Source organism: Podarcis erhardii (assembly GCF_964252035.2).
Source record: "Podarcis erhardii genome assembly, chromosome: 17".
Classification (NCBI taxonomy): domain Eukaryota; kingdom Metazoa; phylum Chordata; class Lepidosauria; order Squamata; family Lacertidae; genus Podarcis; species Podarcis erhardii.
In genome coordinates, this window is record NC_138515.1 from 928819 (window position 1) to 956675 (window position 27857).

At 45.6% G+C, this 27857-nt stretch overlaps 1 protein-coding gene and 1 long non-coding RNA gene across 5 annotated transcripts in view; both read right to left on the bottom strand.

Moving 5' to 3' along the window:
- Positions 1-27857, bottom strand: part of LOC309332027 — a 120766-nt gene that overhangs the window by 70198 nt on the left and 22711 nt on the right. The window lies entirely within an intron of this gene.
- Positions 1152-26374, bottom strand: LOC309331994 (zona pellucida sperm-binding protein 2-like). 4 transcript variants are annotated; one of them, XM_081844589.1, is made up of 21 exons: positions 26228-26371; positions 24624-24682; positions 22219-22311; positions 21636-21760; positions 20158-20304; positions 19271-19366; positions 18990-19157; positions 18208-18304; positions 15859-16082; positions 12518-12671; positions 11146-11357; positions 10360-10477; positions 8685-8890; positions 7108-7222; positions 6124-6293; positions 5546-5619; positions 5145-5272; positions 3543-3732; positions 2891-3029; positions 2440-2536; positions 1152-1346 (listed from the first exon to the last, which is right to left on the bottom strand). In XM_081844589.1, the coding sequence occupies exons 1-21, from the start codon at positions 26251-26253 to the stop codon at positions 1267-1269; spliced, it is 2718 nt and encodes a 905-aa protein (XP_081700715.1). In that variant the 5' UTR covers positions 26254-26371; the 3' UTR covers positions 1152-1266. The 4 variants fall into 4 exon arrangements, with proteins under 4 accessions (XP_081700715.1, XP_081700716.1, XP_081700717.1 ...); XM_081844590.1 differs by lacking the exon at positions 2440-2536 and having other exon boundaries at positions 26228-26373; XM_081844591.1 differs by lacking the exons at positions 21636-21760; positions 24624-24682; positions 26228-26371.

A 27857-nucleotide genomic window follows, 5' to 3' on the forward strand; every position in this document is an offset into this window, starting at 1 on the left:
TGTCCTTGTGCCTACTCTTTGGAGTCCAAGATTGTGACTCTGCTGTCTTTCTCTCCTGGTTCTCCCCTTTTGTTAATGTGAAATCCGATTTCTCTTAGGCGCCTTAAATGGTGAACAGGCACTTAATTGACATTCTGATGAAATTTTTTAGCTACAGATAACTACCAGCAGTGTTTCTTCTCCTTGTGGTGTCAATTCATGGTATCAGTATTGGATATATGTATCCATGATCTGCACCATTTAATACTACAATGCATCTGCAGCGTAAGTCTAGTGACCTTCAGTTACCTAAAGCCAGGCCTATTTAGGATAACTTCTGCTTAATGGCACAGCTGAGCAACCTCAACCCCCCCCCCCAATTCTTCTATGCCACTGGAGTTCATGCTGGTTTCATTATCTATTGTTTGTAGCTTCTAAAACATTTGGCCTACTTTCTCTGTAATTTTAGGACAAGCGGAAGGGACAGTATTTTATCAACATTTATTTTTACTTTTTTTCCCTTGTATGGTTTTAGGACAACCAGATTTTTCCCCTCAGCTGTTTGACAGCAAATGGTAGTCTTCTGACTTAAAAGTAATTCCTTTCTGAGTTGCCACACATTCTAATTCCCAGAACAGTAGCTGTATTGCTCTGTTCTAAATATATCCTCTATTCTTTTTTAAAGTAACCTCCTCAAACTCAGTGTAGTGCTGAGGTTGATAGAGCCAGTCATGGTGAAAACTGAAGTAGGAGAGTCTCTAATTCCAGAGGCCCTTCTTGTAAGGGAGGTCACTCCTTGCCCTCTAGCTAAGCAGGTTTCCAGCCACTATGGAAGTTAACACCTGGAAAAACCAGGCTAATGTCTAAAAGGAGTTCAATAGCTTCTGAGCAATGCGGTGGAAAGAAACTTATGGTGCTTGTAATTTTCATTTTAATGCAAAATTTAAAGCTTCCCATGTTTTGCTTCAGAGCCTAGGGTGGGTAGCAAGTCAGATCTTGCTTTATCTCCTTAAATGCAGCTTAGCTGCTTTGAATGCTCTAGCCCTTCTTTCAGAGGTAGGAAACAGAATTTCCAATACAGAGGTCAGTGCAATAGTTTAGATAAGGTGCTTACTAATCAAATATTTGGCCTTTTAGTTTTTTCCACCCCCCAAAAGCAAAAGTTCTGAAAATCTCTATTATATACCTTTATTGCACAAGATGTACACCGCTGAAACAGCCAGCAACACAACATTTGCCATTTCAGTTGCTAAATGATGATCCTAGTCCAGTCTCTTCCTAGGATGGTCACGTATGGTCCCTCCTTATCACAATTGGTCCAGATGAGACATGCACTTGCCGACTGCGGGTAGAATCAATGCTTCGGCCTGGAAAGGGAGGGTGGAAAAGGCAGCATTACCACATTCATTTACATCCTCCTAAAGCAGAGGGACTCTGCAACCAGTATAATGTAGCTAATAAGCTATGCAGACTTGAAATCCACTTTCCATCAAAATGCATCATCTCACACTTTCAATGTCTTTTTACCATCTCAGTTGAACATGCTGACAAGCATTTTTTTGCACTGGCTAAGGATCAACTGCACATGTTCTACTCCATTTTTTCTTTACTATTGCATAGGTCCCAAAATGCCATTAGTTTATAGAAACCCAATGAACAAAAGCCATTTCCTGAAATGCTACAGAAAGTTGTAATAGTCCAGCTTGCACTGTAGTTCTGGAGAACTGCGTGGTCCACAGCATAGCCTCAGCCAGGCTGCTCTAAGATAGATTTCCAGAGTCATAAACAGATGCGTTCATAAGTAGTGCCATTACGTCTTCATGAGTTTTAGACTTAATATCACAATTCCTCATTATAAAGCAATTTCTATTATAGTTGTGTTTTAAGGAGCAGTCTAAATGATGTGTTTAGCTTGCATGAACCTGTAGCCTTAAAAAGGCCTCTGAGGTATGGCAACAATAGACATCTCAGTACTGAGACTATCTGCTCATCAGTTTAAAACAAAAAACTCTGCCTGTGCATTATACCCATGTGCGCACATGACAAGACATCAGTTGCTGAGTGCATTTCTTTTTGAGCTGACCTAAAACCCATCTGTTTCCCCAGAAAACCACACCCACCTTTCAAGATAACAGTGATGTCTGCTGATGGGGGTGGGGTTCAATTTTGCATTGGCTGTGCAGCCTAGTCCTCCTTTCAGGTGACTGACAGATGGGTTGGCCTGCAAAGCAGATCCTGCCAAGGACATGGCGTGCAGAGTGAGAAAGGTTTCCCACCTGTGTTCTAGGGAAAGCCATGCTGGCCTCTGGCAGGGGATTAGAAGAGAGGTGAGGAATTTGCGATCCACTGTTAAGAATACAGTTCCCATTGGCCACGTTGCTTTGAGAGCCACAGATCTCCTGCTGCTGTATTTGAAGGTAGAGAGCTCTACAGAAGCCATTTACCTCACAAGACACCTACCAACTCTCTGCCTTCTGGGAATGCAGCGCCGGGCACAGAAGGTGTCCATGGCCAGCCAGCTGGAATCACAGATGACTGCACTGCAGTGGAAGTAGATCTGAGGACAGTAAAAGCAGCATAACATAGCAGGAGAACCAGGAAGCAAAACTCCCAACTGTCAGGATACCAACAACTACGTCCTCCCCTCCCTGTCCCCAGCATGTGTCTCCTTGTGCCAAAATACATACCAGCTCAGCTTTAATTTTATTGTTTTAAATCAATATGGTGCCCTTAACTTTAATTCCTATGGCAGCTTACAAGAATAAAAAGTAATAGTTAAGACTGTTTGCATCCACAGAAACTATCAGAGCACAGCAACTGAGGCAGGCAAGTCTGTACTCTTATGGGACCACGTTGGGGGGGGGGAGAGTTCAATAGCAAGCATTATCCCATGGTCAAGAGCTTCCCTTACCTGCCCCTGAAGTGCCTGGTTGTCCACCATAAATGTAAACATTTTCACTTCAAACCGCTTCAGGTGTGTAGGGAATGGGACAGAGTCCTCAGTCACTCCATGGAATGTGGTTTGATGAGAGTCCTCTGTGTTCTCACAACTTGGGGTGGGGGAAACATGACAGAGAAGCTAAGAGATACAAGCCTTGCTGCCACATCATTGTGGGCTAGCAGCCCCATGGCAATGAACACACCGGGGCAGCCTGAATGCCACAAGAAAAGCTGGAGCCTGTGACCTGCTATTATGCACACTTGTGATGCTCAGCACAAGCCTAGTACCCCTGTCTCTGGCTTCTGAAATTTACTAAAACTCCCTTCCCCCTTTAAGAAATGTTTGTTTCAATATGGTCAGGTACTTAAGAGAATACAGCAGCAGGTAGTACTGATTCTCATGCTCCATTCTGCCTTGTGTTGTGTTTTCATATTATTTCATTCAGTTCTTGGCATCACTCCTCCACCCAGAAGTGCTTTTCTATTTTTGCCCCAGATACCTAAGGGAACGATATAATTTTAAAATGCAGCCAAACCAGCCAACCACCTCACCCCTCAATTAACAGGCTGTGAAAACATCATCCTTGCTCTTAGAACTAGTAATGTATTATTCAGACTCTTACCTGTCCATCACTATGTTCCACTGCGGAAGACTCTTCCTGTCAGAAGATGCTGTAGCCCAGCAGTCCTCCAGAAAAAGTTCTAGCTGTGGGTCCTCGCTGTGGAGAAGCTCAACCTGGAAGTGAAGCGGTTCTCTAAGGTAGCGAGTTACCGGGTGCTCCATGTCTTGGTAGAAGCTGCTGTAGGACTTATCTTGCCAGGGTGCCGCAGGGGGGAAGAAAAGCACATATCAGAACCTTAACAAACCCAGAAGAATTAGTTGCTTTTAACAAGCCAAGGCTGGCACTGAGCAGTCCAGGTCAGCCTTTGTCTCTCTCTTTTTTAAAAAATAATTTTTATTAAATTTTCCATTTTAACAATCCAATCAAATCACATTAAGTATTCCAAATTATACAAATACATATCATATAGTCCAAATATTATGCCAAATTATAAATTTTTGTTGGGGCTTCCCATGCTTCAAGTTCAGTGGGGTTCCAATCATCTTACGTTTCTACTGCCTTGAGTTTCCAACCAGGTCAGCCTTTCTCAACCTTAAGCCCCCATATATTGTTGGGCTACAACTCCCATCATTCCTAGGCAGCATGGCCAGCAGTCAGGGGTGATGGAGTTGGGTCTCAAGGTTGAGAGCAGCTGGCCCAGGCTATTTCTCCCTAGTAGGTTCTGTTCTCCAGCACGAGAGCCAGGCTGGTGCAATACAAGTGGCGCCTCTGCTTTCAGCTCTGGTACCAGGGCCGAGAGATCACAGAGAACTATAGCAAGACCTCATACCAGTGACAGAGAACAAGCTTTTTAATTGCCTGAATCTAGAGCAAATCAAATGGAAATCTGCCCAAACAGATCCTCCACCATCACACAAAAAGCTGCTCCCAAGGATCAAGTTGGGAGAACTCCTGAGGAGCTTGGAAAAGTGACTTTGAGCAAAAAGAATCCTTTTCTGCAATACATCTCTGTGTATTGCATCTCTGCTAGGTGGTCTGGGAAAGTCTGGTGCTCACTACCAAACCACTTGCTGTGAGGAATCCCAACTAGGCCACTGATAACCCCACCCCACCCCCCACCCAAAACAGCCAAGAGATGTTCCTGGCTGCTCCTAAAACGCCCCTCCACATGCTTTTGGGGTGATAGAAGAAAATGCAACAGAACTCTTCAGCCCACAATGCATAAACTAGGTATTCAACACTCAAAGACTGAAGGCTGGATTAAATCTCCCTACCTTATGGGGGGGGGGAGACTTAATGTGAATACTTACTGCAATTGCATTTGACTAGCAACATCTTAAGAAGTATTCTCCCTCAACACACAGGAGTACCATCAATACAATATTTGTATTATGTAGATCTGTCCCTACAAATCTTTGACTGCATCTCCTATCACCCACAGCCACTGGCCATAATGCCTGAGGCTGATGGGAGCTGCGGTCCAACAATGTCTAAAAGGGCCACAGGTTCCCCATCCCTGATGTCAGATGAAAAAATGTTCCTCATAGATGTTTTATCTATTCCTGTCTGCTGTTTTGAGATAAAATTCACAAATTTTGAGATAAAGTTCGGTTGCAGCCTTAACCTGCAAGGCTCCCACAGAAGGCTGTACTGTGACGTTACCTCTGGCCAGCTTAAGGGCAAGCACCAGCACCCCCAGCCCAGGCAGGATGCTTGGCAATGGGGCTTCTATTGGGCTGTACTGGAGCAACAGGGTATCACCAATAAAGTACCGGCAAGCACATCTCAACCTTGAAAAATACAAGTGAGAGAATAGTCCATTCGTTACCCTTCCAGTCCAGAACAGTTCTGAGGGCATAGCCCTGCTTTGAGGGGTGGAGGGGGAGAAAGGAAGCTGCAGCAGAAACTGGCACAAGAGTTCTAACTGGTTATGTTTAAAGGCAGGATGCATCTCCTTCTAGGACAAGCTTGCACATGGGGGCCATGTCACCAAGTGACCCTTGTATTACAATGCGGTAAACAGCTTCCTTCCCCAGTCCTTCACCCAAGCCACGAGTACTCACTGATAGATAGGTGCTGCTTGGCCTGTGAGAAAATAGAGGACTTCGTTTTCATAGGACATGGTGGCATCTTCAAACTGCAGATGAGATTAAACGATAAAACAGGAGGCGGTTTCAACCATCTTCTAGAGCAAAGGCTGGGCAACCTGGGGTCCTCTAGATGCAGTTGGGCTACAACTCCCAATATCCCCTTCCCACCATGGGCCATGCTGGCTCCTGGGTATTTGGAATCTGGCAACATCCGGAGAACCACAGGTTACCCCACCCCAGTCTTAATGTTCCTTCCCCAAGGAGCTCAGCGTAGCACTTGTTGTGCATGTACATTGTCCCTCCATCTTCCCAACAACCCTGAGAGGCAGGGAGCCTCAAGTACCAGACTAGAAGACTTTGTGCCAAGCTTCACAGTCATCTCCAGTAGCTAAGGAAGAGGCAGGCTGCTTCAACCCAAGACAATCCAAATCAAGAGCGAGCATGGTTTTTTGAGCTTGACATGAACTGATGGAGCAAACATTCAGGAACCATCTTCTTCTAACATGAGTGGCCTCATGGACTCTGCTCCTGACAAAGCAGCCGTTTCTTACCTTGCGAGTTGTCCCACAAGAGGTCACGTTGAAGATGAACGTTGCTCCTTCCTCTGTCACCGAAAGTGGCCTGCAGCGTCTGTCTCTCAGCACCAGGCCAGAAGGCACCAGATCTGGGGTGCCAACTAGCTTCAAGGCAGAGATCCTCACGGTGCCATTAGCCAGGCAATCTGCAAGGGAAATTTATGATATATGCCAGAGCATAACAGACAAGCAGTGGCAGACCTTGGGGTCTCAAATTTCAACAGCACCCTGAGAGACACCCAAATTCCACACCCCCTGCCTCTCACCTTCCATTCTACATCATAGTTGTGGCACCCCCAAGGCTCCACATGCAGTGCAACCCAACTGGTTGTGCTCCCTTAAATCTGCCTCCGCAGACTAGTCAAGAAGCAGAAGCGACAAGAAGATGAGAGAAGGTGGCTTACTGAATATAAGCAGAGTAGCAAGCAGGAGACTTCAATACAGTGGTACCCCGTGTTACGTCCCGTCCCCCTTATGAATGCTGCGGGTTACGCGCTCCGCTAACCCGGAAGCAGATGCCCCTTGTTGCGACCTTTGCCCTGGGATGCAAGCGGAAATCGCACTCCGGCGGCACAGCAGCAGCGGAAGGCACCATTAGGGAAAGCATGCCTCATGGTACGAGCGGTTTCCTGTTACAAACGGACCTCCGGAACGGATTAAGTACGTAACACAAGGTACCACTGTACCATCAAATGAAACCATTTTCTCTGCTAATGAAAATGAAGAACAAATAGCTGGTTCCCAAGATGGACATGATAGAAATTATGAACTGACATTAGGAAAAGCAAATAAAAATACTGAGTACAACACAACAGAAATGCACATTGCTATGCAGAGCATCAGATGCTCTATCCTCTTTTGTTTCTTGCTCCACCCACCCCTGGCATGTGGTTCTCAGAAGGGAAGGTGGCCCCCATATGGGAAAGGGTCCCCTGCCCCTGGGCTCGAGAGAGAGATTACCAATGAGGTCTTTTGGAGAGAAGCTGCAGGAAACGGCAAAGTCTATCATTTCAGCGAGATGATAGTCCTTCAGCTGCAACCGGAAAGTGACCAAAATCCCAAAAGAATCTATTTCCTACAAAGCAAAGGGGACCAGACTAGTTGCACAAGTTAAGAGCCGGCTGCATTAGGAGGCTTAGACAACCTCACCGCCACCACTTCCAACCCAAGGTGGATATTCTGCAATCCTCAATTACCTGCGTGCACCCTTGGTTTCAGTCATCCTCCCTCTGGACAAAGCGGGAGGTAGCAGCATGAACTGCCCTTTTAGACCCATATCTTGGATTAATGGAAGAGCATATCCAACAGCCAATGGACGAGGTGGGCACCTGCCAAGGCCCAGGCCAGACTGTGGACATCTTTCACTGCCAAGGATGCTCCCCACAACACACAAATCCCATTTCAGACAAAGCACCAACAAAGATTCGAACTATCTCCTACACAGTTTCTAGTCATCAGCACTCACACAATAGTGTGCAGAGGACTGGAACATCAGCCTGTCTTCTGCCCCAGATTCTCAATGTCACCTTAAGCCTTAGATGGATCTCTAGCAGAGGCAAAGAGGTTCCTCCTACAAAGCTCAAGGGCCTGGGTTCAGGGCTACTGAAAGCAAAGCAGGGCCCTTAAAAGGATTTTTTGTTGGAGGTGGAGAATGGGGGTAAGTAATTCCTTTTGCTGAAGCAAAGAGATTTGCCATTCTGGTCATGGTACCCAGTGCCAAACATGCTCAAGAGCAGAGAAGGGAAGAAGGCCTCTTGCGGTGCCGCTGCTGCCAAGGCCAGCTGCCTGTGGTCCTCTCTCATCATACCACTAGAATCATTTACACACCAGCTGTTCATTCATGCACCAGGACTAAGAACTGGCACCTGAGGTTCCTCTAGCTCCATTCTTTCTTCCATGTACATCATGTCTTTTTAACAATAACCTGGAAAGAACCAGTTACAGATAGGTAGCCGTGTTGGTCTGCCATAGTCAAAACAAAATAAAAAAATTCCTTCCAGTAGCACCTTAAAGACCAACTAAGTTAGTTCTTGGTATGAGCTTTCGTGTGCATGCACACTTCTTCAGATACCACACTTCTGAAGAAGTGTGCATGCACACGAAAGCTCATACCAAGAACTAACTTAGTTGGTCTTTAAGGTGCTACTGGAAGGAATTTTTTTATTTTGTTCTGGAAAGAACCGTCTTACTTCTGACTTTTGTAAGCTGCTCTGGGAGCATTTTCAGCTAGGGAGCAGGGTGGAAATGTGTTACATTTAAAAGTACTTGTACAGTACAAGTGAGCTTGCCAGAGAACCATATTATTGGCAGGAGTGCCAGCTTGGCCCCATGACTGTGGGTGCCCAGGGCCTGGCACCAAAATTTGTGGGTTGGCACCTATGACTCTTGGGAAACAATTACCCCAAGGAAACCAATCACCATACCCCTCACAGCTGCTTCTTGTTTCCCCGCTTCATGGCTGGGCAACCCAAGCTTCTACACACACACACACACACACACACACACACACACACACACACACACCGTGTTCCCCTTACCTCATAGCGCACGTGGGCTGCCTGCCTGGGCACCCTTAAGGCCAAGTGGGTCCCATTGTCCAGCAAAGTATAGCCGAGTGCCTGCGCCTTCTCCCGAGTCAAAAGATCGTCCCCCGCAAAGGGAAGCCAGTCCTGGTCCACGTTGCCTCGTTTCACCACTAGGTAGAGGGCTTCGTCATCACAGAATCCCTCAGCCTGGGGCAGCACTGGGCGGGAGGCAGTAGGAAGAAGCAAGGCTTTCAGGAGCAGGAACCCTCGTCCATTCACATTCTACCTGCCCTTCCAATGCCACCGGCATGATTTAACAGTAGTACAACTTTCTAGGCAGCCGAGCAGCAGACAAGGACAATTCCTCCAAAAGGAATATTTGCATGAGGCTGGAAGCAAATGCTCTTCAGGGTAAGCCACCTGCCAAGGCTCAGGTATTGCACAGGTGCACGGAGGCACACCACTTCAGGTCGCATTGGGTCTAGGTAGGTGGGACACAGTGCCTGGCCACTCACCTGGAAAGGCCCTGCGCATGTTTGTTAACCCTTCCCTGGCCACACCTCCACCCCATTAACACAGTTAAGGCTCTTTGTTGTGGAGCACCTACAAAGGCAAGGTGCTCCCTGTGGATTCTCAAACAGAATGTGATCCACACACAATGACAAATCATATCTGTGTTCATTTAACATGCTTTTACGACCTAGCCCACTGAAGAGTACTTAAAGTAGAGCTACTGATTATGAAGTGAAAAGGGCCATCAATTCTCACCTTACCTAGAGCAAAAGAATCCCACAACCATTTGTCCCGCCCAACCTTCTCCTGGAAGTCCTCTCTAAGGGGCAATTTGTTTTATGCTTCTAGGCACAATTTATAGAATAATTATTGCAGGCTAGAAACTAATCTCTATTTACTGAAAATTGCCACTCTAGTACTTAGCTATATTTCCAGGAGTCAACAGAATAGTGGTTGGCACCCATTGGGACTGGTAAGGCAGAAGAAATCAGAGCCAATGACCAGCAGAGCCAACTGATTCCAGCTTTACCCCCATCCTACTCCCTGCCGAGACTAAGGAGGACAAGCAGGCAGGCAGGCAGGCAGGCAGGCAGGCAGGCAGGGCCTTCCCCTGCACCAATTGTAGGCAGGTGAGGGATGGCTGAGGGAAGACTAAGGTGAGTGGGACAGTGTCCCCTCTGCCCTAGTGGACCAGCATCCCCTGCAACAGGAGGATGCCTCTTACGTTCAGCAGCTCACAGAATTCTGTAACATTGCAACTTTCTTCCAGGAGCTGCCCAGGATGGAGAACTGGAGTGCCCCACTTTCGTTTTGTCCTCCCCATAACACTTCAAGGTAGGCTAAATCACCCTCTACACCAAGCATCAACATTACAAAATAATACAAATAGTTATCTAAACCTTGGCATAACTTCTCCATTTAGGCACCACTGTTTTAATGATGCCAAGCTATTCAATATTCATAGTTAAATATTGGTGTTCTTTACATGCAAACCAGAAGTACCCTCCCTGACCCTGGTGAAATCCTAGATGCCACTTCAAATTGAACAATAGGTAATAGGTACATCTCCCCAATATTTAACCTTCAGCAACTAAAGTTAAGCTCACCATTTCCACTAACCGATTCTTGAATCCAAAATGGAAAGTGATAAGAATGTTGGTTCCAACCGACTCACCTGCATCCTGGACCAGGGCTGTCAGAGGAACAGGGACATCAAAGGTGTCTCCCTGAGGAATCACACTGAATCCCAATATGGGGTTTGTAGTGTAGCTTCTGATGTTATCTGGTACATACTGGGAAGATAATTTGAGCGGAGGTGAGCTCTGGTTATTCAGCATCATGACAAACCTTTGTTATTATATCACCATCATTTAGAGTATAACAGCTCTCAAGGGAAAGAGGCTCTGTTGTGCTCATGAAAGCTAGGCATGATAGGCACCTACACTTTAACCTACAAACCATGCATTGTGGCCTACTAGATTTCATACCCTTGCAGTGTTTTTAGTTTTAATATGCTCCAGAGAGAAGGTATCCATATATTCCATCCCATCAGCTATTGACTGCAGGGACACATTTGGAGTGAGAGGCAACTTTGCAGTTCCAGAGGCATAAACAAGCACCATCCCTTACCAAGTCTCAATTCAGTTATAGGATACAGAGGGGAAGAGATGCAACCTCCCGGAAAGAATTAGACGAAAGAAGCTCCATGTTTCAAGTATATTCTTTTGAGTTAGACCTTTCCAAGGATGTCATGCCAAAATTTGTTTTCCTAGCTCAGATGATTTAAGGATGGATAGTTGATGTATCTACAAGTGCTTAAGTGTTATTTAAATGTCAACTCTGAAGTTCCCCAGTCAACAGGACTACCAGCACTTCCACTCTCTATGCTTTGCCCCTTACAACTGCAATACACTCCCCTCCAAGAGCCCACAGACTAGGCTTGGTTGGTGGCAGCACTCACCTCCCTTCCAACTCCAGGGGCATCAAAGGGGACTTGTACCACATAGCCCCGACTTCCATTGGAATACTTAGCTTCATAGATCTTATAGCCCTTCTTCTCAGCCTCAGGTAGTGGCAAGGGCCCTGAAGCATCCACAGTGATACTGACCAGCACTACATCTGGCAGGAAGGTGCCAACTGTTGCATTGAAGAGCTGGAGACTGGCATTAGTATCTGTACAGAGAAGAGAAATAGTTTTTGTAAAACAAAACCTTTTTCTAGGCCAGTTCCCCATATCAATTTTGCTCATCAGGCTTACGAGTTAAATTTGCTCTCTAATGGATTTCCTCAGTTGTTCTGTCAACAAGCCCCCACAAGTATATGATGCTTCTCCTTTCTATAAATCCTTCAAGGTTGTCATTTTGCAGACATTTTCAGGACGTTAGTAAGCTAGACAATTTTCCTATTTAACAAAGCTCATCCTTCCCACAGAACATGTTTGCTTATTTGTTTATTCCTTCACCAATCCAATGTTCTTCCTTCAAAGACAAAGACCAAGGGTGGTCAACCTGTGGCTGTCCAGATGTGGTGGGTTGGAAACTCCTGGCATCCCTGACCACTGGCGGGCTGAGGGGAGTCCAGCAGCACCTGAAGGCACCAAATCAGCTAGCCTCCAACAAAGAAAATGGAATCCAATAATTGGACCATCTAGCCCTGTACTGACTGGCAGAGGCTCTCCAGGGTTTCATATACAAGTCATGTCCAGTCGTACCTGGAGATGCTAACATTTCAACCTGGGACCTTTGGCAATGTATGTGCTCTGCCCCTGAGCTACAGCTCTTCAGTGCAGGTGGGCAGGACCCATTTAGAAGGGGGGACTGAGGAAGCTGTCTTATACCAAGTAAGATCATTGGGTCCATCAAGCTTAGTAATGTGTACACTGACTGGCATCAGCTCCTCAGGTTTTCAGACAGGATTCTCATCCAGCCCTACTCAGAAGCACCAGGGATTGAACCTGGAAACATCTACATTCAATGTAAAGGCTCTACCATGGAGCGACAAGCTCTTCCCTGAATTCAAGGATCAAGAATAGACATATATAGACAGACACACACACACAGACACACACACACACACACACACACACACACACAGAGCAAGAGTGAAGTGGTTCCTGTGCTCAAGACGAACATTGTAAGCCAGTGTACTCTTTGACCAAGAGTATGATGCCATCTCTAACTCTCCCACAGAAGATTTAAGAACATCTAGGGGAATTCTGCAATTTGATCTTGCTAGAATAGAAGGCATCTACTAGCACACACAGTTGTCTATGAAGCAGCCATCACCAATGTTTCAACAACTTTATAGAACTATTATTTACAATGAACACTCACAATCTGTAACTATGACTGGCACAAGTTGCAGAGGGGTGCTAATATCCTTCAGGATGGTATGTTTCGTAATACCCCTCTTGTCATCTTCCCACAGATGCTCTACATAAGGGGCGATTTTGTAGGTAATCATTGGTTTCCCATCAATCACATAGGTCTGGAGCAAGAGATAAACAAGTAGACATTGTTAAAGGGACCTAATGTTAATACAAGCCATGTTGTGACAGGATGTGTGACAGAACCTTGTCTCCCAGGTTCCCACCTTGTTGCTATTTCAATCCCAAAACATGGGCTCTGGACTTTAAGATTTGTTAAGGATTTCTAATACAGGTGTACACTTGACACATTTCATCTCCCTCATTTTGTAAGAAAGTGCCATTAAGACCATTTTGTACAGCAGGAGTGAGCATATCTACATTGTTTTTTCCTACAACTCTTTTCTAGAGCTCTGCCAACCAAAGCCAAGTGCGAAACAGTGGGCTTGTCCACATGGCTGCTTATCCCATGCCAAGAAATCACAGCTCCAAGCAGTCCTCAGTTTGTCCCGCTGCTTTCCTGGGGGAAACCCGCTCTCTAGTGCTGAATTGGAGCAAACATCAATCTGTAGAAAACCTAACTGATATTTGCTCTGGCGGGTTTTCCTGGGTGAAAGCAGCGGAACAAGTGGAAGTGTAGATGAGCTCCGTGTCTGAGGATAGAGAAGGGCAACATTCTCTTTCTAGAATTCAGGAGTGGGGTGGCTCCAAGCACAGGCTCCGTGCCAAGGAGTAATCTAATTCCAGAACCACACTCAATATTTTCACACACAAAAATCCACTACTGATTTCCCCCCTCTCTCTCAGCAGCCTGCTTCATGGAAGAAAGCCTTTTAGTGGCTGCTGTCGTCAGCCAACTGCAGGATCACCCACACAGGAGTTTAATGTGGATTTGAAGCAGCTGAATCTCATCCACATGACCGCCTCCTCCTTGAACCTTAGCCTGCACTTCCTCACATTACATCTGGATTTTCGAATCTGAGGATAATCCAATAAGGACAGTCTAGCTAATATAAATGTGCATGTTACCCAATGGTGGACAAACACATGTGCACTGTTTGGGCATGTTAGGGTTTTTTTTATATGTGTGGTGCCATTTCACTGGGGGTCATCTGTGCACTATAGTCCTTATTCCCATTTGGTTTCTGTCCCAAAGGAAAATATGTAGTCTGTGTGGTTATTTTTTTGAAATTTAAAAATCAGCTTCTTTCTTCTTTTTTGCAGAGCTGCTCTAGCACAAACAGATGTATTAAAAATAATATTTTTATGGAAAATTAAGTTAAAATTTAATGATTGTATACTACTAAAAGAATTATATGAAAATGATGTACAGATGGTATATAACACTGGTAAAAATGGCAAAAATATTTAGAACAAGCTCTAACAAGTGCTGAAAATGCAAAGAAAAGGAAGGTACCTTTTTCATATGTGGTGGAATTGTAAAACAATTAAAAATTATTGGGATTTGATTTATAATGAAATGAAAAGAATGTTTGAGATAACATTAGTTAAAAAGCCAGAAGCCTTTCTATTAGGTATTTTAGGTCAAGATTTACCAAAAGACAAGAAAAAATTATTAATGTATGTGACTACAGCGGCCAGAATTTTATTAGCTCAAAGATGGAAAAGTGATGAAATACTAACAAAAGAACAATGGCAAGAAAAATTGATGGAATATGCTGAAATCGTAAAGCTGACGGAGAGACTTAAAGATAAGGACAATAATTATTTCAAGAAAGATTAGAAATCTTTTATGATGTATATACAGAAACAATACACTGAAATGGACTCACTTGCAGGATTTGATTAAGACACTTACAATTAATCAATATAAACAGAAAATATAAATATGAGGGGAAAATGTTAAGAAAATGTTAATAAGGTATACTTTCAATTTCAATATATAAGGTATATAAAATTATAGGCAGAAGAAATGAATATGTGATAAACCAGAAAGGGAAGTTGGGGGAAGTTGAGGGGGGATAATAGAAAATATAAGATGTAATTTGTGTTTGTTTTTAGTATTGATTACTGTATTTTCTGGTGTATAAGACTACTTTTTAACCCAGGAAAATCTTCTCAAAAGTCGGGGGTCGTCTTATACTCTGGCTACAGCAGCAGTTCCTGCAGCAACTCCCCACCAAATGATAAAACGACAGCAAATTAAATCAGAGGACACCAAGCTCTCTAGATGAAGCAGAAATATGCTTGAAAATTGGCCCCAGAAGCTCCTGGCCACTGGGAAGTGGAGCGGATTTCCAAGCTGGACTGGAGACTGGTTTTTAAAATTTTTATTTGGTGTGCGTTGGAAGAGAGGTAGTCTTATACGGCGAGTATATCCCAAACTCTATATTTTAACTGGAAAAGTTGGGGGGGGCATCTTATAAGCCCAGTCGTCTTATACGCCGGAAAATACGGTATGTGAAAATTTTGTTGGAAAATCTTAATAATAATAACAATAACAATAATAATATTTGCCCTTGCATGTACAGAAAAAAAGAAAGGAAGATCTTTCCCAACAAGACAAAGTAGGACCTTCTCTCTCTCAGAAATGAGAGCAACATCCTTTTATTCAAGCACAGCGATTGCATGGCTCCATTGATTCCACCCCAAAACTTTTAAGTCAATGATCAGAGGCACCCATGCTCCTCCCTGCCTGGTCATTCTTTGCCCTTGTGTGGCACAACACACACATCTCTCTTTTGACTTGCTCTTTTGTGCAAATCTGATAGACCGAAAAACTTGTATTTCAATTTTTTAAAATAAATAAAGTCATGCTTCGAATTTGGCTTTGATGGAAAATTGTTGCACAATTCCACTACGAAGGTGCATGCATACTGGTAAACAAATACCTGCTGCCATGGCCACAATGGACCCCAGGTTTCCTGACCTGCAGTGAGAGGGGTTGGAAGAACTAATTGTGGGAAAGGGGCAGCACAGAGTGTGAACTGAGCCCATCTAGGCATGAACAAGAAATATTGAGATTTTGGAGGCATAAAATGGAAAGCACTCATATGTTGACAATGAAGCGCACACACAAAAAATGGCCCATATAGGCATCGACACCTTGTATGAATATGCCTTGTGAGACAACCCCCTGCTGAGCCATTACAAACAATCCAGAAACTACCAGTAGATCCCAATCCACCTTCTGCCCACCCCTCTTGGAGAGTACATAATTTAGGAGTGAAGCAATGTATGGCCATCCATTTGCCTCCCTGCCACTTAAAAAATTACTCCCCATTCAAAAACACTTTGTGCTACACCATTGAATTATCTAAAGCATCCAGGAACAACATCTGTACCCACCTTGTAGTTACCACCCGGTGCACCAATGGGCATCTTTAGTACAATAGCATCCTTGTCACTAGCCAGTGAGTATCCCCAACTTCTGATGTCTTGTGTAGACAGTTTGTCCAGGTTGACCCCCATGTCCACTTTCAGCTCCTTGACAATGCCAGCTCCAACCAGGAGAGGAGGGATGCTCTTGGGAATAGTCCAGGTAATTGTTTCCTTCGAGTAGTACACACCATCTGGCAGAGGGGAGGGAGGAGGGAGAGAGGGAAGCTTAGGGAGTCTCCAGATGGTCACTCTTTTGTGGGAGAGACTGAAGCCCATTCCAGAAGTTTAGACTTCCCAGTTAGTGGCTTAAAGGGTTCTGTTGCCCCAGCACAACAAAACCACTTTGAAAAAGAAACAGGCTCTTTGAGGGTCGGAAAGTGACAGAGAAAGGCACTGAAGTGTGGGATGAATGAATGAGCAACAGGAAGACATACTGCAAGCAAATTGGAATGAATGCAGGTTGGATGCTCATTGGCAAATAACTACCCAGCAAACAAATCAGAATGACAGAGATGGCATGTAATCTAACCTGCACATAAGCTTTTTGTGCAAGCAAACCAGGATGAATATTAAGCAAACAGCTTGTCTGTGGATGGAGGAACATGCCCGTTTTGGCTCCTCTTGGGGCTGAATCCACTTACTTGCCTTTTGCCCTTTTGCTCTTTCTAAAGTCTGGCAGAGGTCCTTGCTTCAATGCTCCATGTCCAAGAGCTCCCCCCCCCCCCGCAAAAACCCACTATTTAAAGCTGAATTCAAACAAATGTCAGTTCTGATTTTCTGCAGATTGACCAGATGATGGACTCAAGGGCATCCTGATCAAATTTGCAGATGACACCAAACTGGGAGGGGTGGCTAACACCCCAGAGGACAGGATCACACTTCAAAACGACCTTGACAGATTAGAGAATCTGGGCCAAAACAAACAAGATGAATTTTAACAGGGAGAAATGTAAAGTATTGCACTTGGGCAAAAAAAATGAGAGGCACAAATACATGATGGGCGACACCTGGCTTGAGAGCAGTACATGTGAAAAGGATCTAGGAGTCTTGGTTGACCACAAACTTGACATGAGCCAACAGTGTGATGCGGCAGCTAAAAAAGCCAATGCAATTCTGGGCTGCATCAATAGGAGTATAGCATCTAGATCAAGGGAAGTAATAGTACCACTGTATTCTGCTCTGGTCAGACCTCACCTGGAGTACTGTGTCCAGTTCTGGGCACCACAGTTCAAGAAGGACACTGACAAACTGGAACGTGTCCAGAGGAGGGCAACCAAAATGGTCAAAGGCCTGGAAACAATGCCTTATGAGGAACGGCTAAGGGAGCTGGGCATGTTTAGCCTGGAGAAGAGGAGGTTAAGGGGTGATATGATAGCCGTGTTCAAATATATAAAAGGATGTTACATAGAGGAGGGAGAAAGGTTGTTTTCTGCTGCTCCAGAGAAGCGGACACGGAGCAATGGTTCCAAGAAAGAAGATTCCACCTAAACATTAGGAAGAACTTCCTGACAGTAAGAGCTGTTCGACAGTGGAATTTGCTGCCAAGGAGTGTGGTGGAGTCTCCTTCTTTGGAGGTCTTTAAGCAGAGGCTTGACAACCATATGTCAGGAGTGCTCTGATGGTGTTTCCTGCTTGGCAGGGGGTTGGACTCGATGGCCCTTGTGGTCTCTTCCAACTCTATGATCCTATGATTCTATGATTCTATGATTCTATGACCATTTGCTCTGACTGAGCTTTATGATTGGGTTTTCACAGGGAAAGCTCCAGAACAAAAAAAGAAAGGGGGGGCACTCAGACACAGAGCTTTAAATTACAGACTGTGCCTGGAAAGAGTGGAGGGAAGGTGTGAATAAGTCTTTTGTTTCTCATTTTTCTAACCTCAAATTTAGTTCTCAACATTAGTTTGTAAAAGATAAAAAAGGGAAAGGCTAAGTCCACATGAAAATCGTTCAGCATTCACCTTGTTCTTGTACAATTGCAATGGCACCAACCTGAGTAGAGCTTCAACCGAGTTCCAGTGAGTTCTGGCAGTGAGCCCCCCCCCCATTTTTCACTAATATGAATGTTTATACACACTTTATCCCCAGTATAAGCAATGCTGTACACCTTACTTGTCTGAAGAACTGTACTGCAAAATTCAGAGAAGCAATTTTTTTAGTGTTTGTTTTCATATTGTTTCAGAAGATGTGAAGAAGGTAGGTTCACCTTTCAATGCAACTGTTTTGAATTCCCATCAAGGAGGGAATCCAAAGCATGGAAACTCTTGTGGGCTTAAGGGGTCTACAGCTCAAAAGACAGACCCCCTTGTTTACATACCTATAGGGCAGGTCACTGCTGTGTCCACCATTAGGAGCATCCAGCGCTGCTTGTAGTAGGTGCTGGACCTCACAGAGGAGAAGGGAATCCCATTGACCTGAAAACAGAAGCAGCAGCAGCTCCTGTCTCTGTCATTTGCCATGTTTCAGTGCCTCACAGCTCAGTCCCTTTTCCCATGAACTAGCAAGAGCAGAGTTATTTTCAATGGCATTGCAGAATTAGGCACATGCCATTCAAATTGCGCTTAGTTTGCATCATTTATGTTGGCCAAATAGTTCAGCACCTCTTGTTGCTCAGTTCAAATCCATTCATGCCAAGTTAGTACAGATAATGAGTCTACATAAAGCCCTGGTCAAGGGTCTAGCTTCCATCACCATCATTAGTACTACTCCCACTTTCCTACTTCAGTTGCAGAAATATATCATCTAACACTCCGAGAGACTTCCTAGCCAAGGCATTCTGCGGACTACATGCTGCCCACCCACTACATTTCTCATTACTAAAGTGCACATTTTCCAAGCTCAAAAAGACACAGGTGTCCCTGGCCATGCCAGGGATGCTCCATGCTGAAGGGGTCAAGGTAAATATATGTGCAAAATTTATCTTATGCAAGTTTTGTTTTTACTTTACAATTTTATAAGTTGCTTTCCAGCTTGAGGCCATCAAAGCAGTGTAAAGACACACACACAAAAATACAACTCTTAATTCTACAAACCATTCAAGCTCTTGCTGTTTCCTTCTGACATGCACCTCCTTAATGGGGGGGGGGGTTATGCACTTACCTCCACCTTCTGAGCCTCAGTGGCATTGTAGGGAGCCCTGAGCACGATCCTCGTGTCTGTGGTGTTGACTCCATAGCCAGCAGCATGAGCTTCTTCCACCCGCATAGCCTTCCTCCTGGCATCCATGTGAAAGACGATTTGCCAGATGGAGGAGGCCCCTGCGACAGCCTATGGGGGAGGGAGGAGAGGGAAGAAATAATTTCAGAGTCTTAAAATAACCTCCCATAGGGAAGTCTGCTGCCCCCCAGTTCTTTCTCAGTTGTGGCCAAGGAGAGAGATACCTCCGGAAAGGCAGCAGCCCAGTTCTCGGGGGGACCTGCAGGTTGGTCTTGAAGAAAGCCATCTGGGATTGGTGGCACGTTCCTTCTTACAGAGACCTTGAGTGGGGAAAGGGGACATTGTAATTGGGAGAGACTTCACAGCTACTCTCTGTACAGGATCTCCCACGTGCCTTATCCGAGTCTCTCTCTCCCTCTCTCTCTCTCTCTCTCTCTCTCTCTCTCTCTCTCACACACACACACACACACACACACACACACACACACACACTTTGCAATTAGGATTTGCCAACTAAACATTTTTGCTTCTTCTGGCAACCGACATGAAATCAAGGAGCAAGGCTCCTGGCCTTTGAAATGTATACCTCAAATTATTTTTGGCATCTCATATTTGTTTCTAACCTTTAAGCCTGCCACCCACCTCTCCCCATGTGCATCTGGAACACACAATTTTTCCTCCACATTCTACCCCCAGATCAACTTTCACACATGACATAAGCAGAGTCAGAGAGGTTCAAGAGCATTTTAGTGTACACCTGTAAATACAGGCTGTGTACACCCCATACATTCAAAGCACATGGAATCATGGGAACTGTAGTTTACCCCTCACAGAGCTACAATTCCCATCACCTTAAAAAAAAAAAAGAACTACAGTGCCAAGGTTCATTGGGGGAATCTGTACACTGTGTCTGCAACCTCCTGCTTGGCAGGGGGTTGGACTCGATGGCCCTTGTGGTCTCCTCCAACTCTATGATTCTATGATTCTATTCTCTAGGAAGTGAAAGTCTTCATGCTCAGAGACTTGGCTTCTTGAAAGGCAGCAGCAGATCTCAAGGTACGCTTCTCATGCATTTCAAAATGCTGCTTGGCTCCCTAATATAAAAATTTACCTCCATATAGTTTGCCTCACAGACTATTTCTCGAGGCTGCCACGGGCCATATGAGCAGCTCACTGGCACGTTAAGCACCACCATATGCTGCATCCCAGGGTCTGTCGCTGCCGTTATCTGGATGTTCAAAGTGAAGTGCTGGTCATCCTGAATGTGGGAAGAAGAGGACCAACAGTTAACCTGCATTAAGGGTTATGCTTGCGGTGGTGGAAGTGTTCCTCCCGCAGTATAGGATGAGCTGGATTAAATATGTAACAAACATTCCAGCAGCTCAGAGAACAAAGCTGCTAGAATGTCTGCAATCCAGCAATTATGCAAGAGGGAAAGTTGTCAATTTGGCTGGAGAGAGAGGCCCTAGCCACAAGACAGTGTTTGGAGCAGGTCAAGGACTGGCATATGTTTCCAAGGGTGTTTAAAAGGAAAGCGGCTGAAGGAATTTATAGACACTGCATTAAGAAATGCCTACTAAAATGAACTTGACACAACATTTATTTGTGGATATTTTCAAATTTTAAGAGATTAAAAAGCACCTGCTTTCAGTTAGCTGTGCTTAGCTTCGTACACCTAGTGGAATAACTAGCTGTCGAGGTGTTCCTGAGGACTAACCACAGGTGGTCTGAAACATAATACAATGACCCCCCTCCCTAGATGGCACCCTTGTTTGTATTCTTTGTATTCTCCTGGTTGTTTTAAATTGCTAGTCCTCAGGGAAGCTACAGGGCACTGCATGCAGATCCAACTTTAAGATGCTCCCAAGACCAGGAACAGTGACTGTCTTATGTCCCAACTCCGTCACCTTCTTCTAGCAGTCTCCATGCTTAAGCACATACTTCTGCCCATAACTTTCACTCCCATCAGGAAGACTTATGGGTTCCAGGCACTGCACAGACTCAGATGCAGAATTCAAAGGCCATCACACAGGTTCAGCCGCTTTGGTCAGAGCAAGCAGATAGCACAGCTCTGGTGGGAGGTAGTCCTGCATGCTCTGGGCCATCTGAATGGTAAATTAAGGCCTCAGTGCTTCATAGTACCTTGCCCTTTTGATCTGAAACGTCCCCAAGTCTCTCACAGACTGTCAGCATTGCCTAGGCTTCAATCCACTCTGCCTCAAGAGCCAATGGAGAATGCCCTAGTGCGGCCCATCCCAGTGGGCCTTCCTGTCAGCGTCAGTCAGCAGTATCAAGGAACTCCATTTGCAAAGGAACAATGGGGGAAATGGCTTTAAGGACCCAGCTGTTCCTTTTGGACTATGTCCACACATGACGTCATAGATGACATCAGGCATGGGGGCAAGTGGGTGTGTTTTGTGGTGGAATCACCTCACAGGCCAAACTGGGACCCATGCCAGGTCTCATTATGTTGGCGGCTCCTCACCGCTGTGCAAAACAGTTTGTTTTAAGCATTAAGACAGCTTCCCACAAACAGTCCAGAAGCCTCTTCACAATCCCTGCAGCATACAGCTTAGCCCTATATCCCACCATCAGAGTATAACAGCCAAGCAGCGAGGCACGGAGCTCTATATTCCCCCAAACGTCTTGGGAAATGGTGTATCCACATTTTGCTGACTGGACCTCGTCTATAGGCCAGGGCCTGCCAAACTGGTCTGGAAGGACAAGAATGTAGATCATTAGATGAGGGAAAGGGAAATCACTTCAGAATAGTTACCCACAGCAGCATTGTGTGCATTAATATTTCATTCTTTAACATACCTCATTGAGACCCTGCTGCAAACGTCTGACTGTGGGACAAGAGGCACCTACAGCCTGTGGCACCAGATACTCGATTGTTGGCCAGATGGGCTTTGCATGCTAACAAGAGTCATCATGCACCAGGAAACATTGTCTTGCAACCCTCAGTGATGATATCAGCCAATGCATCTCTGGAGAGGTTGTCTCAAGCCAGTGAAGCAAAGCAAACATCTGGCCACTGGCCAGAACCTGGTTAAGGCGCACATGCGGGACCCATGCACCCCCCTCTCCAAAGGTGAAAGAAAGAATGTTACATGTAGAACAACGCCCAAGTCTTCTCTTCATCAAAAGCAGGAAAAGAAACTGAACTCACCAATGGCAGCAAAGCTGATGTACTTGTTTTGGAAATAGGCTGAACTCAATCGGAGTCGGGCAAGGCTGCCTAGACACTGCACGTTAACCTGATCTGAAGGGCAAGGAGATAACAAAAAATCAAAGTTGTTAGCAAACTGGGCACCGACCTTCTATCAGGCTCAAGTCAACATGGGAGCAAAACTCCTAAATGGTTCACAAGCCATGGTCCCAGTATCAGGTTGAGCCTCTTGGGGATGCTCAACACATCTATACAGGCTTGCTCCTCATTTCCCTTCCCTTGCCGTCCATCCTACGACTGCACCCTCTAAACAAGAACGAAGAGGAACAGCCAGAGGGGAGTTCAAAAGGTGGCAGCCCTACTGGCAGAATCCGAGACCAGGAGAAAGAGACAGTGGAAGAAGATTGGAAGAAATTTAAAGACTATCTTAATAAACACTATAAAATTAATGAAGGCTAGAAAGACATGGGTTTAAAAATTAGTGGTTTTCAGGGGCGTTGATTAAGGAAAAAGAACAGAATTATCAAAAACTATGGGAAATAAGGGAATGGATTTGCTGATAAGATAAATGAGATTAGAATACAGAAGGGGGAGGTGTGAGGAGGTCGGGGAAATTAGGTTTAAGAAAATAAGGTTTGAAATTATACTTGTTTTTGGTCTTTTGTTTGTGTATGTTTTTATTGTTGTTTGTGTTTATATGTTTTTATTGGAAACTTTAATAAATATCATTTTTTTTTAAAAAAAGGTGGCAGCCCTAATTCCCTCCAGCGGCATCTAACAGTAGCCCAATTAATGACAGCCAAATCTTGTTTTCATGTTGCTGTTCTTCAATAAGTCTTTCTTTACCTCCATCTGTTCACAGCTGTGTTTTATGCCCCAGGTTGACAATGACATTCCAAAGGGTTTCCAGAATGTCTACTCCAGAAGGACCAGCACGGACTCTTTCTCCAAGACAAAGAGCCAAAATAGGAAACTGATTTGCTCCTAGGGTTGACTTCTGTGTTGCCCGCCTTGTGAACTTCAGTTCTCCTTCTCCCTGGCCACATGAACTGGGTGGAAGATTGCCTAGTCTTTTTACACAGCAGCGCCAGGGCTCTCCCACCATATATATTGCACCCACTGAGTTTCCTCCTCTTGTGGGAAGACAGAAAGCAGGATCAGCACTAGATCCATTTTTGTGAAGTACAGTAATCCCTGACTACTGGTCTTGCTAGCTAGGGAAGATGGGAGCTGTAATCCAAAAGCAGCTGGAGACCCAAGTTTGAGAAATGCTGGTCTCGCTATTTGAGGAGGGGGGCAAAAGGAGCCAGGCTGCAGGGGCTATTTAGCGAATGGGCAGGGGAAGAAAAAGAAATGCAGCCAGTTAAGTAGGATGGGGGGGGGAGTGGAAACATTGTGGAAGTTCAGTTAAGAGTGCCACATAAAGAGGGAACAGATCAATTCTTAAGGACTTGCATCCTCTGCTTCTACAGCAATCGGTAGACTTATCTTCAGCGCAAGTCTTCAAGACTAAAAATATGCCCTGAGCCAGCAGTGGAGAACCAGCCACCCTCTGGAAGTTGGATTCCACCCACTAACAAGGTGCAGCCAGCATGGCCAGTGTCAGGGATGATGGGGGTTGTGGTCAAGCAACATGCAGAGGGCCACAGGTTCTCATTGTAAATTTTGGTGGTCAAAAACTCACTGAATTAAATGTACTCAGGTCCCTTGTGGCAGCAGATGGTGTATTTATTCATGATGTACTCTTTTCTGCATTGCTCTCAGGGCCTCAATAAGTCAGATGTTAGCAAGCAGTACAGTGGTACCTCGGGTTAAGTACTTAATTCATTCTGGAGGTCCGTTCTTAACCTGAAACGGTTCTTAACCTGAAGCACCACTTTAGCTAATGGGGCCTCCTGCTGCTGCTGCACCGCCGCCTCACAATTTCTGTTCTCATCCTGTAGCAAAGTCCTTAATCCGAGGTACTATTTCTGGGTTTGTGGAGTCTGTAACCTGAAGCGTATGTAACCTGAAGCGTATGTAACCCGAGGTACCACTGTATATGCTAACTTAGAGAATGCTAGTGTCCCAAGTGCAAAGAGTAGCATTGCCTCCAGCTGGGTGGCTCTCAATGGGTCTGGGCTCACCCAGCCAAATCTTGGCCATGACGGGAGCTGCAAGTATTATGCTCATCCACTCCATGGCAGACAGACACCTGGAAAAGGACCGAGCCGCCAACTCCTGTCCTGTTTACTTTGCATGAATAAGCAGTTCAAGAGTGGACACACCTTCCCTGAAGAGGAACGTGATGTACCCTTCTTCCTTCCCTATTAACAGACTGTTCGCAACAAGAAGGAAATCAAGGGCATGCAAAAGCTTTGGAAAACACATTAGGCATTATATTCACCTAGCCAAGTGGTTTTTACCTGTTACAGGAACAAATTGAAAGCACACTCCAGGAGCCAGAAAGCCAAGAAGCAGCCACCTGAAAAGAGAATCATGGAACAATGGTTGACGCTGCATGCAAACAGTGGGAGGCAGAGGGAGGCCAGCCTTTCGTAGGTTGCTCCCAGACTGTCACTATTTTCTTTTCTTTTCTTGTAATTTAATCTTAAACTGCCTCAGCTATTAGAAACCTGGCAAAACACGGAACAAGAGTGGGGAAGCCAAAGGGAGATAACACCAAATATGGTTCTGCATCTTTACTGTTGCTCCAGAAGGGTAGAAGCAAAACTATAGGCGCAGAAGTAGCAAGGGAACAGATTTCAGCTACATGTTTGGAGATGTTGCTTAACAGCAAGAGCCATTCAACAGTCTTTCATAAGACGACAACATCTCCTTCACTGGAAGTACTTAAGCACAGCAGGGGCAGACTTTGGTAATATGGCGCCCTGAGGGAGGGCAAATTCTGGCACCCCCCTAAATATTATTTTCATGCCAGCCTTGCTCTCACATGCTCTGTGCATGCTCTCAAGTGCACTACATCATAATTGTGGCAACTCAATTGCCTGTCTGGCTGGGGCCTAATTTTGAGTTGGTCCCCATATAAACAAAGGTTTTTTTGGTTGTTTTTGTTGTTGTTGTTATTGTTGTTGTTGTGTGTCTCCTTGGCTTGGTGTCCTGTGCAAAGGAACCACCCGCACTGCCCTAAATCTGGCACTGAGTAGAGGCTTGGCAACCACCTGCCAGGAATACTAGCTGCAAGTTTCCTGAACTGAGCAGAGGGCATTGACTAGATGAATCCCAAGACGGCTTCCAAATCTGGAAGAGTTTTGCTCGGGCATCTTTGCTAACAAAGTTTTCTATTAATCTGGAGCATGCCCAATGGGCTGTCTCCTCTTTCTCTCAGGGTTGGGGAGTCTGGGGTGGGAGGGTGTGAAAAGAGCAGCCGGCTGGGAGGAAAACATAGTCTGTGGAGTAGAGAAGCCTAAGGTGTTCCAGGCTAGGACACTCTCCACACCCCAGTTGCTACACATACCCAAGAGAAGACTGAGCCTTAGCCAGTGGCCCAGCCATTAGGCAAGGTGAGACAGCCACCAGAGGCTGCCAGTAGTGGAGAGGGAGAGAAGGCAGAGCGCCCTGCCATGGTAGGCGACCACAGGTGTATGGAGGATGTAGCGCCTGACCTGCAAGAGTTATTTGCAGCTTAATCACAAATATATCAGAACAGTTTCCATAAGTGAAAAACCTCGTGAAAACATAGAAATCAAGACGACTTTAAGAAACAGCAGGCTAGAAAACCAATGAAGTCAGATGTGCATAATAGCATCGCATGCCTGGCCAGGGAGTCTCGCTTTAACAAAAACGCTTCTGTCTGTCTGAACCGACTAGCCGTGGCTTCCCCGAGCAGAAGCAGCGGGGGTGCGGAAGGCAACGGGACTCCTGGGGGCAGCCCTACAGCCAGTAGGTTCAGCATGAAACCTCCTTTATCCGTGGAGGGGAGTTTGCACCGGGCGGCCCCCGCGCAGGAAACCTTGCTGGCCGCTCATTCCAGTACAAGAAGCGCCCCCCCCCCCCCCCGCCGACTCACCTGGCCGCGGGGCTCCAGCTCCCCATCTTGCAGCACTAGCCAGGCGTCCCCGACCCTCCGCCGCCGCCGCCGCGCCCCGCGCGCCTTTCAAGGGCTCCGCGCCCGCCCAGCTGCGCCCAATTAGCAGCTGCCCCGCCCGCGCAGGAGGCTTCCCCGGAGGAGGGGCGCTGGCCGGACAGGAGGGGGCGGGCAGCTGCCTTTTTCCTGGGGGGGGGGGGGTGACCCTAGCGGGGAGCCCGCGGGCAGCATCTCCGTCCCGCAGGGTCTGGTTTTCACCCAGGCAGCCCCGCATGGGAGAGAGTTGCTCACCTGTCCTCCTTCTGCCCCAGTGGAATCACGAGCAGCGGGGGCGCCGCAGCTTCGCCTCCATGTGGCCCAGGGGGGAGGCGGGGGGGGGGCTTATTTCAAAACATAAGCTTCCTCCAGCAGCTGCCTGTTGTCTTTCCTGCCCTGTCCATATTCACCCTCAGCTAACAAATCAGAAACGAATTCCAAGCGTTTCACCAACCAGTCCTTCAACTGCATTCGAATCATACATCTTCTTCATTTGACCTTTTTAGGCCACCCTTCACTGAAATCATTTCTGGGGCTGTACACATCATTTAAAAACTGCAGCACCTAAGAACAATTTCTGAGTATCTCACAGTCTTCACTTAATGCAAATGTTGAAGATCAGAACCCTATTAATCCTACTGCTAAAGGATTCCTCAGGATTCCCATGTCACCCTGAAGACTTTATTTCTTATCGCAGCCAAAATTTAAGGGACGTTTGCTGTTAAAATGTCTACCAATCAAATCCCATACATGTCTGCTCAGAAGTAAGACCTGCTGAATTCAATTGGGCATGCTCCTCTGTAAGGGGGGTTAGAATTGCAGGCACATTCCATTGTCTCTTGAGGCAGTGCCAACAGCATTACATCAACAACATGTTGCAGAAATAGTCCTGCAAATAACGAAAGAAAGAAAGAGAAAGAACACCCATTTGGACAAGCCGCCACCTACACTTCTGACTGAAGCTTCCAGAAGCTCACCAGATGGGCCACAGCCTTTGCATTCCAGGGGACGCACTCAAGAGCCTCGTGATCTCCCTTGGCGGCCTGCCACTGAGGTGGAAATGTAAAGGGATGGGAGGAAATAAAGCCAGGACAGGCATTTAAAATGAACATGTGAACAGAGCATTTTGGTCAACTCTTGGTCATGTGATGTCAGTCTGTGGCTCAGCATGCCATTAGATGAGTGAGAGTGGAGGTAAGTATTTGAACTTGCCTAGAGTGGCCAAAAACAACACCCATCGCAGCCTAGACCATCCCTTGAGTTATCCATTTCATCTGTGTTTTTTTTATAATAGATTTTATTAAAGTTTTGAAGGTTACAGAAAGAAAAAGAAAAAAGTTAAACAAACAAAGCCCGAAAAAAACCCCACAAATCCAACCTTTACATAACTTTCTTTCCTTTGCTTATTTCCTTGACCTCCTTACACCTCCCTTTTTTGTATTCTAGTTCAATTAGATATTTCAGCAAATCCTTTCCATCTTTGTTTTTATCCTAAAAATTTATCTTGATATACTATAATTTTACATTCTCCTCTTTCACTAATTACCAATCCATTTTTACTTAATCCTTTATAACA

Excerpts from the sequence above, each read along its gene's own strand:
- LOC309331994 (XM_081844589.1), bottom strand. The coding sequence starts at position 26,253 with ATGGGGAGCTGGAGCCCCGCGGCCAG. Across the intron at positions 24,683-26,227 it reads AGCTGGAGCCCCGCGGCCAG|GTGGCTGCTTCTTGGCTTTC; the intron begins GTGAGTCGGCGG and ends TTCTCTTTTCAG. Across the intron at positions 7,223-8,684 it reads CAGCCCACGTGCGCTATGAG|GAAATAGATTCTTTTGGGAT; the intron begins GTAAGGGGAACA and ends TTTGCTTTGTAG.